Source organism: Salmo salar, chromosome 16 (genome assembly GCF_965601325.2).
Source record: "Salmo salar chromosome 16, fSalSal1, whole genome shotgun sequence".
NCBI classification, from domain to species: Eukaryota; Metazoa; Chordata; class Actinopteri; order Salmoniformes; family Salmonidae; genus Salmo; species Salmo salar.
In genome coordinates this window covers 74,098,077-74,108,074 of record NC_138306.1, presented here as the reverse complement: position 1 = coordinate 74,108,074, position 9,998 = coordinate 74,098,077, and the positions used below count along the sequence as shown (strand labels likewise).

Below are 9,998 nucleotides of genomic sequence, written 5' to 3'. Positions count from 1 at the left end.
TACGGGATACAGAGAAAATACATCTCTTTAGACTCCAGTGATATAAGGAATGGTAATGTGCTGTACTGCCCTAAACTTACTGGCATAGAGGCAAGATGCAAACGTATATATCTGACCTATGACCTTGCTAGGTCAGACATATCACCTGGAGGTGAATGTTGTCCTCTGACTGATGTCTAGTTTACTCAGGGTTAGGTCTGGGAGATGCCCCTGTGCGGTATAGGACAGGTACTGGTAGAGGCATTAGGAGGTTGTGTGTGTTTCTGAGCATGTGACTCTGAAACTGTTGACCTTTGCCACTGTCTGACCTGTCAGTGACCCTGGAGGTATTCTAGACTGGGATGAAGGACTTCCATCTGGCTCAGTGCTGATTCCTGATAGATTCATGATGAAACTGGCTCAGTGTTGAATCATGATGAATCTGGCTCAGTGCTGATTCCTGATGAATTCCTGATGAATCTTCAGATGTAGATCACTAGTTATCTAATACTTCCTCATGCCATTCTAGTGGGCACTAGGGATGTAAAATTTGACCTTAGAAAATGGTGCTCTTGTCAACTAGTCTCTTTGGCAAGAAAACAAAAAGCTGACTACAATAAAGTGACAGGTAGTCTGGTGGCATGTTGGGGTTGAACTGACTCTCTTCCCTGGGAACTGACCTCTGACTTTTTAATCTTTGACCTTTACCAGTCTGGCTGATGACCTGTGTCCAACCTCTTCCTGTCCACACCACACAAGATTAGTGCAGTGACCTATCAAATGACCTGTGACTGACATCTAACCTCTGACTTTGATCTTTGACCTCCTCTGGTCTATCGCTGGTGTCGTGTTAAGGATGGGAGAACATCTGGGGACTTCTCTATTCTGGGAGAGGGGCCATGCAAATCTAAGTTTCTGTTTCACAGGGCTCTCTCTCAGTCAAACACAAGCATGCACTTACACACCCAATACTGCTCCACTGAAGTGTTGGCACGCTGGGTGTGTCTGGTTGGTCAACCAAGCATTGAGGCACACCAACCTTTTTGCTTCACACGATTTTATGATGAAATGATATGGATTATTCATCCTCAATGGGACTATTTCACCTGTATCTTTCTGATAAGGAGGATATTTGTAGACATGGGATGTTGGGAGAATTATGAAACTAGTTTGTAACCATTATTTCTTTGAGTTAGTAAAGAGGTTATACTTGGTGATGTTGTATAACAAGACCCTTAGTTCTGTGTTCAGAGGACCAGTGATGTGTTTCATTTCATGCAGGAGGTTTTTGTACGGCTCTAAATCACTGTGTGAACACACTTTTACTATTGAGATAGTGGTAACTCTTACAGTAGTAAACTGCTGCATCTTCAGCCTGGACTCCACTGATGGTCAGAGTGAAGTCCCTCTCAGACCCACTGCCACTGAATCTAGCAGGAATCCCATCTAGCAGTTTCTTTGCGTATTTTATCAGGAGTTTGGGAGCTTCTCCAGGTCTCTGTTGATACCAGAACGCACCCTCATTTCCACTATCCCATTTGCGCACTTCAGGGTTGGTTGTACAGGTCAGAGTGACGGGGTCTCCTGGAGAAAATGTCACTACAGGAGGCTGAGTCACAGTCACCTGACCTCTGGATCCTGAAGAGGAAAAATATTAATTAATCAACGAGTATAAAAACGAAATCATTTATATTTCATAATATAGAATCCATGTACATGTATTAATTGAGAGCCATTACAATGATTATAGAAGGTACTCAACAATATTCCATTTTCCATAGTAAGAGTTATAAACAACAGACCTTTGAGGCAGCAGCAGATCAGTGTCCAGATGAAGATGGTGATCAGAGTCATGGTTGTCCTGGTTTCTGCTGTGTTGATGGACAGATCTCAGTCCTGCAGTCTGAAACTCACAGGGCTATAAACACTTCCAGAGCACTGAAGCCTGAGCTGCCAATGCAAATCACCTCCTCTATGGAAATACCCTACCTCAGGACAGATGATGAAACTGTTAATCCAACACAATAATAATATTAAACATGGAAGGATATAGCTGACCTAAGTCTGTGGAAGACATGGAATTTAGTATTTAACATTTGTCAGATATATTTGATATCTCCAACATTTATATGTTATAGTCAAGAATGAAATAATCTGTATATATATGTGTGTGTGTGTGTTTTTTCACCTGCACATGTCACAGTATCTAACGAAGGTGGCGCCCCTCCTCGGTCGGGCGGCGCTCGCCGGTCGTCGTCGCCGGCGTATTAGCTGCCACCGATCGTTGTTTCTGTGTCTTTTGGTTTTGTCTGTCTATCCCGCACCTGTTTTGTGTTTGTCATTAGTGGGGGGTTATTTAGTGTGTATTTTCAGTTGGGGTTCTCGTGCGGGATTGTTTATTGTCCACTCAGGACAGTTGCGAGTGTAAACTGTTATTGTCCATTATATTGCCGGGCTGCGCCCCGTGCGCTTTTTTTTCAGTGCGCTTATTTTGGGAAGGTGTTTTCCCCTGGCGGACTTCGCCACGCGCCCTGTGCCCTACGGCTATTGCGTTTTGCTATTATTATTAAAACACAGTTGCTCCGGCCCTCTGTCTCCTGCTCCTGATTCCACATCTCCACTGGTCCTAGACAGCCGTGACAGAATCCCGCACCGTAATGGAGTCAGCAGGAGCAGAAGCACCGTCCATGGCTGAGCAGGTCTCTCAACACGCCAGCCTCCTCCACCGCCTAGGCTCGGCCATGGATCAGGTGTTGGCCCGGTTGGAGAACTGGGAGAGAGGTGCTTCCCCAGCTGGACCAGCTCCGGTCCCTCACCCTGCGCCCCTACACACACCCCCTGAAGCGGGCGCCGGTGGTATCCGGATTACTCCTCCCCGGGAGTTCGATGGGACGGCCGCTGGGTGCAAGGGGTTCTTGCTCCAATTGGAAATATACCTGGCGACCGTCCGCCCTTCCCCCTCTGACAAAGAGAGGGTGAGCGTCCTCGTCTCCTGTCTCACGGGTCGAGCCCTGGAATGGGCCAATGCGGTCTGGGATGGCCCAGACTCGGCTCGGGGCGACTACCCTGAGTTCACCCGCCGCTTCCGGGCGGTTTTCCATCATCCCCCGGAGGGCAGGGTGGCGGGTGAGCGGCTATTCCATTTGAGACAGGAGACGAGGAGCGCTCAGGATTTCGCCCTGGAATTCCGGACTCTCGCCGCTGGATCGGGGTGGACCGAGCGGGCCTTGATAGACCACTATAGGTGTAGCCTTCGTGAGGACGTCCGCCGGGAGCTGGCCTGTAGGGACAACGCCTCCACCCTAGACCAACTGGTGGATTTGTCCATTAGACTGGACAACCTGCTGGCTTCCCGGGGACGTTCCAGTCGGGGCCTGTTCGTTCCGCCTCCCAGTCCCCCCGCTCCACAGCCCATGGAGATAGGGGGGGCTGCGTCGAGGAGGACCGGAGGGGGGGGTCTCTCCTGCACCCGATGTGGACGCAGAGGACACACTGTGGACCGGTGCTGGAGTGGTCCCCCCGGGAGTTCGGAGGGCAGGCAGAGCACTACTTCGACCCCCCAGGTGAGTCCGCACCAGCCACACCCAGAGCCCCCTGTCGACCACATGTACACCTCTGTTTGTTTTCCTGATTTTTCCCCTCACTTCCAGTATAAGGCACTAGTCGATTCAGGTGCAGCTGGGAGTTTTATGGACCGTGGGTTAGCGAAGAGGTTAGGGATTCCCCTGGTTCAGCTGGACCACCCCTTCCCCGTGCACGCCCTAGATAGTCGACCGCTAGGGTCAGGCCAAATAGGGGAGGTCACAGTGCCACTGGTTATACAGACGTGGGGGGGTCATGAGGAGCGTATCAGCCTGTTCCTCATTGACTCCCCAGCGTTTCCGGTGGTACTGGGAATCCCCTGGCTAGCCACGCACAACCCTCAGATTTCGTGGAGACAGAGGGCTCTTACGGGGTGGTCGAGGGCGTGCTCAGGTAGGTGCATAGGAGTTTCCATCGGTGCGACTACGGTGGAGAGTCCAGACCAAGTCTCCACCGTGCACATTCCCTCAGAGTATGCCGATTTGGCTATCGCCTTCAGTAAGACGAAGGCGACTCTATTATCCCCCCATCGACGATGGGATTGTGCGATAAACCTCCAGGCCGACGCGGTTCTTCCTAGGAGTCACGTGTATCCTCTGTCTCAGGAGGAGACAGTGGCTATGGATACATACGTCACTGAGTCCTTGAGACAGGGATACATTCGGCCATCTAAGTCCCCCGTCTCCTCAAGCTTTTTTTTCGTGAAGAAGAAGGAGGGAGGTCTGCGCCCGTGCATTGACTATAGAGGTCTAAATGCTATCACAGTGGGTTTCAGTTACCCGCTACCTCTCATTGCTACGGCAGTGGAGTCATTTCACGGGGCGCGCTTCTTCACGAAATTAGATCTCAGGAGCGCATATAACCTGGTGCGTATCCGAGATGGAGACGAGTGGAAAACATTTAGTACCACATCGGGCCATTATGAGTACCTCGTCATGCCGTATGGGTTAAAGAACGCTCCCGCTGTCTTCCAATCCTTTGTGGACGAGGTCCTTCGGGACATGCTCGGGCAGGGTGTGGTGGTGTACATCGATGACATCCTGATTTGCTATGCCACACGCGCCGAGCATGTGTCCCTGGTGCGTAAAGTGCTTGGGCGGCTGCTGGAGCATAACCTATACGTCAAGGCTGAGAAATGTGAGTTCTCCAAACGAGCCGTCTCATTTCTAGGATATCGCATTTCCACCTCGGGGGTGGAGGTGGAGTGTGACCGTGTGACGGCTGTGCGTAATTGGCCAACCCCAACCACTGTGAAGGAGGTGCAGAGGTTCTTGGGGTTCGCTAATTATTATCGGAGGTTTATCCGGGGTTTTGGCCAGGTGGCGGCTCCCATTACCTCACTGATGAAGGGGGGGGGGCCAGTGCGGCTACGATGGTCAGCAGAGGCGGACAGAGCCTTCCATCATCTGAAGGTTCTGTTTACCAACGCACCCGTCCTGGCGCATCCGGACCCCTCCTTGCCATTCATAGTGGAGGTGGATGCGTCCGAGGCTGGGGTAGGAGCTGTGCTATCGCAGCGCTCGGGCGTTCCTCCGAAGCTCCGCCCATGTGCCTTCTTTTCTAAGAAGCTGAGCCAGGCGGAGCGCAACTATGATGTGGGGGACCGGGAGCTGTTAGCCGTGGTCAGGGCTTTGACGGTGTGGAGACATTGGCTTGAGGGGGCACGTCACCCTTTTCTCATCTGGACCGACCACCGTAACCTGGAGTATATTCGGGCAGCGAGGAGGCTTAATCCCCGTCAGGCAAGGTGGGCCATGTTTTTTACGAGGTTTCACTTTACCTCTCGTACATTCCAGGTTCCCGGAACCGGAAGGCGGACGCACTGTCGCGTCTCTACGACACCGAGGAGCGGACCATCGATCCTACTCCCATACTTCCAGCCTCCTGTCTGGTGGCACCGGTGGTATGGGAGGTGGATGCGGACATCGAGCGGGCGGGTCGGTCAGAACCCACTCCACCGCAGTGTCCCGTGGGCCTGAAATACGTTCCGCTTGGTGTTGCGATCGCCTGATCCGATGGTCCCACACTCTACCCTCCTCGGGTCATCCTGGGGTGGAACGGACAGTGCGGGGCCTGAAGGGAAGGTACTGGTGGCCCACCTTGGCTGAGGATGTTCGGCGTTATGTCTCTTCCTGTTCGGTATGCGCTCAGTGCAAGGCTCCGAGGCACCTGCCTTGAGGGAAATTACAGCCCCTCCCCGTTCCACAGCGGCCTTGGTCTCACCTCTCGGTGGATTTCCTCACGGATCTCCCGCCGTCCCAGGGGAATACGGCGATCCTGGTCGTTGTGGACAGGTTCTCTAAGTCCTGCCGTCTGCTCCCTTTGCCCGGTCTTCCTACGGCCCTGCAGACCGCGGAGGCCCTGTTCACCCATGTCTTCCGGCACTATGGGGTGCCCGAGGACATCGTATCTGATCGGGGTCCCCAGTTCACGTCCAGGGTGTGGAGATCGTTTATGGAGAGGCTGGGGGTCTCGGTCAGCTTGACCTCGGGGTTCCACCCCGAGAGTAATGGGCAGGTAGAGCGCATTAACCAGGATGTGGGCAGGTTCCTGCGGTTGTATTGCCGGGACCGGCCAGGGGAGTGGGCGCAGTTCGTGCCATGGGCCGAGATGGCCCAGAACTCTCAGCGCCACTCCTTTACCAACCTGTCACCCTTCCAGGTGGTATTGGGGTATCAGCCGGTCCTGGTGCCATGGCAACAGAGCTAGACGGAGGCTCCTGCGGTGGAGGCATGGGTGAAGCGCTCTCAGGAAACCTGGAATGGTGTCCAGGAGTGCCTAAGGAGGGCTGGTGAACGACACAAGGAGAGCGCTGACCGCCACCGCAGTGACGCCCCCGTGTATAATCCGGGGGACAGAGTCTGGCTCTCGACCCGGAACCTGCCTCTCCGCCTGCCCTGCCGGAAGCTGGGTCCGCGGTTTGTGGGGCCGTTCAAAGTCCTGAGGAGGATAAACGAGGTGTGTTACAGGTTACAACTCCCTTCATATTACCGCATTAACCCCTCGTTTCATGTGTCTCTCCTCAGGCCGGTGGTAGCTGGTCCACTGCAGGACGATGAGGTGCTGGAGGTCCCCCCGCCCCCCCTGGATATCGGGGGGGCCCCGGCGTACACAGTCCGAGACATCCTGGACTCCCGACGTCGGGTAGGGGGCCTGCAGTACCTCGTGGACTGGGAGGGGTACGGTCCGGAGGAGAGGTGCTGGGTTCCGGTGGCGGACATTCTAGATCCACCTATGCTACAAGAATTCCACCGTCGCCGTCCGGATCGGCCGGCGCCTCGCCCTCCGGTCAGGGGAGGGGTACTGTCACAGTATCTAACGAAGGTGGCGCCCCTCCTCGGTCGGGCGGCGCTCGGCGGTCGTCGTCGCCGGCCTATTAGCTGCCACCGATCGTTGTTTCTGTGTCTTTTGGTTTTGTCTGTTGTCGTGTCTTTGGGGGTACCATTAAACTGAAGACATGTTTATCAATTAGCTCCCTGTAATTATTATCACGCGATTAAACTGATTAATCGTTTAATTGTAATTAACTAGGAGATCGGGGCACCAAGGAAAATATTCAGATTACAAAGCTATAATTTTCCTAATATAACTTTCCTGTACTATAATATTATATTCTATTATAGTATAGGCCGATTATCTTCTGGTTTAAATGGTGTATTTTACCTCGAGTCCAGTCTCATTCCAAACGTCGTAAATTGTTGTATCTGCACGAACCCAGTCTTTACTAAAATCATCCATACATCAATTGTCTTAAAATCATTTATTTACTACACTAAGTAATTAACAGAAAACATACAAACAGTAATTATCGTCACACAGGATTGGTATAGTAATGTGCGCTAATGGCTAACAGGCATGGCTGGTCTGTTAGACAATGGGTCATAAACGGTCAGCTGAGAATGCACACCTACAGAGTTCATTAATATTAACAATTGACAATTGAAGGTTCACTCATTCGGGAACAATTGCAATCAATATATATTTACGCTCAGTGTGTCATTCTGATTCTTGTTGGAGAGTTCGGTTCTGTTGGGGAGGTTTTTGTCCGCGTTCTCTCTCTCTCTCTCTCTCTCTCGGTTAGAATGGATCTTTCAGAGCGACATTCATTAATGTCGTCATAGAATGGATGTTTCGTTGGTCTTCGCGTTCGATGATATAATTTACTTAGCTGCAGACTAATAATTAATATCAAAGACTTGTTCTTATTCTGTCGGTCTCGATAGTCTAAAAGTTAACCACGTGGTATGGTTCACTTTCAGTAGAGGAATTAGATGGTAAAACCTATTGACCATGGAGTGGAGGCCTCGTCTGGGGAAATGTAAATCAGGGGGTGTTTTATAGTGCCCATAGAACAGGCTTGTCAAATGACGCCTGGTCCTGTCTGTGTCCCTGGGGGGCGGGCCGATGACTGAGTTAAACTTGGTACAGAAATACAATTCTATCACATTAACATCAGTACATAGCATCTCAATGTTTTACAAATAGCTTTATCCTTATTAATACATTTTATACAACCATTATGATGCAAGTCTCAAGCTGAGGCTATTATATAAACAGTTTTATGGTAATATGGCTATATTGTCTCTTCTGAGTATCACAAAATTGTACCAAGTGGATCAGTTCGTAGCTGGATTCTTCACCAATCTTCCATACCTTCTCCAGAACACACATGTCGCTCGGTTCTCCAATTCTATGAGTTGGAAGAATTTCCTTTGTCTCTCTATGAAACATGTGGTAGGAGATTCTCCTCTTAGGGTTTTTACAACCCTTTCACACAGGGCCTGGGTTGGGGGGAAGGTAGGTTGGGTGGTGGTGCAAAAGGGAGGGGGTCAACTGTCCTCCCTGTACCAAAAGAGGCCAACGTCATGACACTGTCTATCCCGCACCTGTTTTGTGTTTGTCATTAGTGGGGGGTTATTTAGTGTGTATTTTCAGTTGGGGTTCTCGTGCGGGATTGTTTATTGTCCACTCAGGACAGTTGCGAGTGTAAACTGTTATTGTCCATTATATTGCCGGGCTGCGCCCCGTGCGCTTTTTTTTCAGTGCGCTTATTTTGGGAAGGTGTTTTCCCCTGGCGGACTTCGCCACGCGCCCTGTGCCCTACGGCTATTGCGTTTTGCTATTATTATTAAAACACAGTTGCTCCGGCCCTCTGTCTCCTGCTCCTGATTCCACATCTCCACTGGTCCTAGACAGCCGTGAAAACATGGTGTTGTTTACAGACAATCAGTGGTAGGGTTGAATGTGTGTTGTGTAGAGAGTTACAGGTGTGTGTAAAGTGCAAGGGGTTTTTGTGCGGCCGTTCATTGAGTCTGTATCACTGTGGTAGACTTTTGGTGGAGGCACCAAACTCATCGTTGACTGTAAGTACAAGAGATTATTCATTATTATAATATATTTATTTTAACATTTATTAAGTCCCAAAAAGTGATAATTAAGAACAATTTGTAGATTTGGAAGTTTAATTTATTTAATTCAGATTATTTGCAATGTTTCCATATGCGCTGATGATCATTCAAGGACAAAAACGTAATCTACCAAATATCTGTAACAATAGTTTTAGTGTTTGATGTTTTTAAAAACACTAAACCAGTTTAGCAGGATTATTAAGCATGTTATATTGTAAGCATGTAAGTTTAATATCTATACTGTAATTTAACACATCACTGACTGTAGTGTGTGGTCACGCTTCATAGATGTTATTGGAGGGAAGTGAAAGAGTCTGTAGAATATATATAAACAACCTGCCATTTTCACAGACACAATTTTATTTTATACAGTATCAGATTTGTTTCTTCATATTAAAGTTGTTGAAAGTTCTTCAAGGTTCTTGTCCAGTTTAACCCTTACATGTCATCTCTCCTTTCCCCCTCATCCTCTCTCTCCTAGTGGGTGTGGTACGTCCCTCCCTGACCGTCCTACTCCCCTCCAGTGAAGAGCAGGACCAGGGGAATGTGGTCCTAGCGTGCCTGGCCAACAAGGGCTTCCCAGAGGGCTGGAAGCTGGGTTGGAGGCTGGGGGTCGGGGGGGCCTTGCAGGGCAGCCAGAGCCTGGAGGTCCTGGAGAAGGACGGTCACTACAGCTGGAGCAGCAGCCTCACCCTCCCCACTGACCAGTGTTGGAAGGCTGGCTCAGTTACCTGTGAGGCCACCCTAAAGGACCAGACCCCCATCACTCACACACTGGAGCCACACCACTGTTCCCAGTAGACACCCTGTACACAGAGAACACCTACCTATCTGCCATTCTATCATTCTAAATATCTATCTAGAGCTTCAGCTCTGGTCATCAATCTGGGACTCTGTGTCTTTAAATCTGTACCTGTGTTTTATTGCTTTTGCTTTTAGATTGGAAATGTTAACAAAATAAAATGCTTTGTTTTAATGTCGAACAAGGTGTCCCTGATTTGTATTATAAAATAAATATAAGTGAACATC

The 9,998-nt window shown here is 50.1% G+C and overlaps 1 gene segment (V, D, J or C); it reads left to right on the top strand.

Annotated features, from left to right (window-relative positions):
- The first annotated feature begins 204 nt into the window (after positions 1-204).
- LOC106574567 (Ig light chain C region-like) lies at positions 205-9,998 on the top strand. The segment is given in 3 exon segments: positions 205-228; positions 8,891-8,924; positions 9,451-9,998. Coding segments are annotated over 3 exon segments (378 nt in total).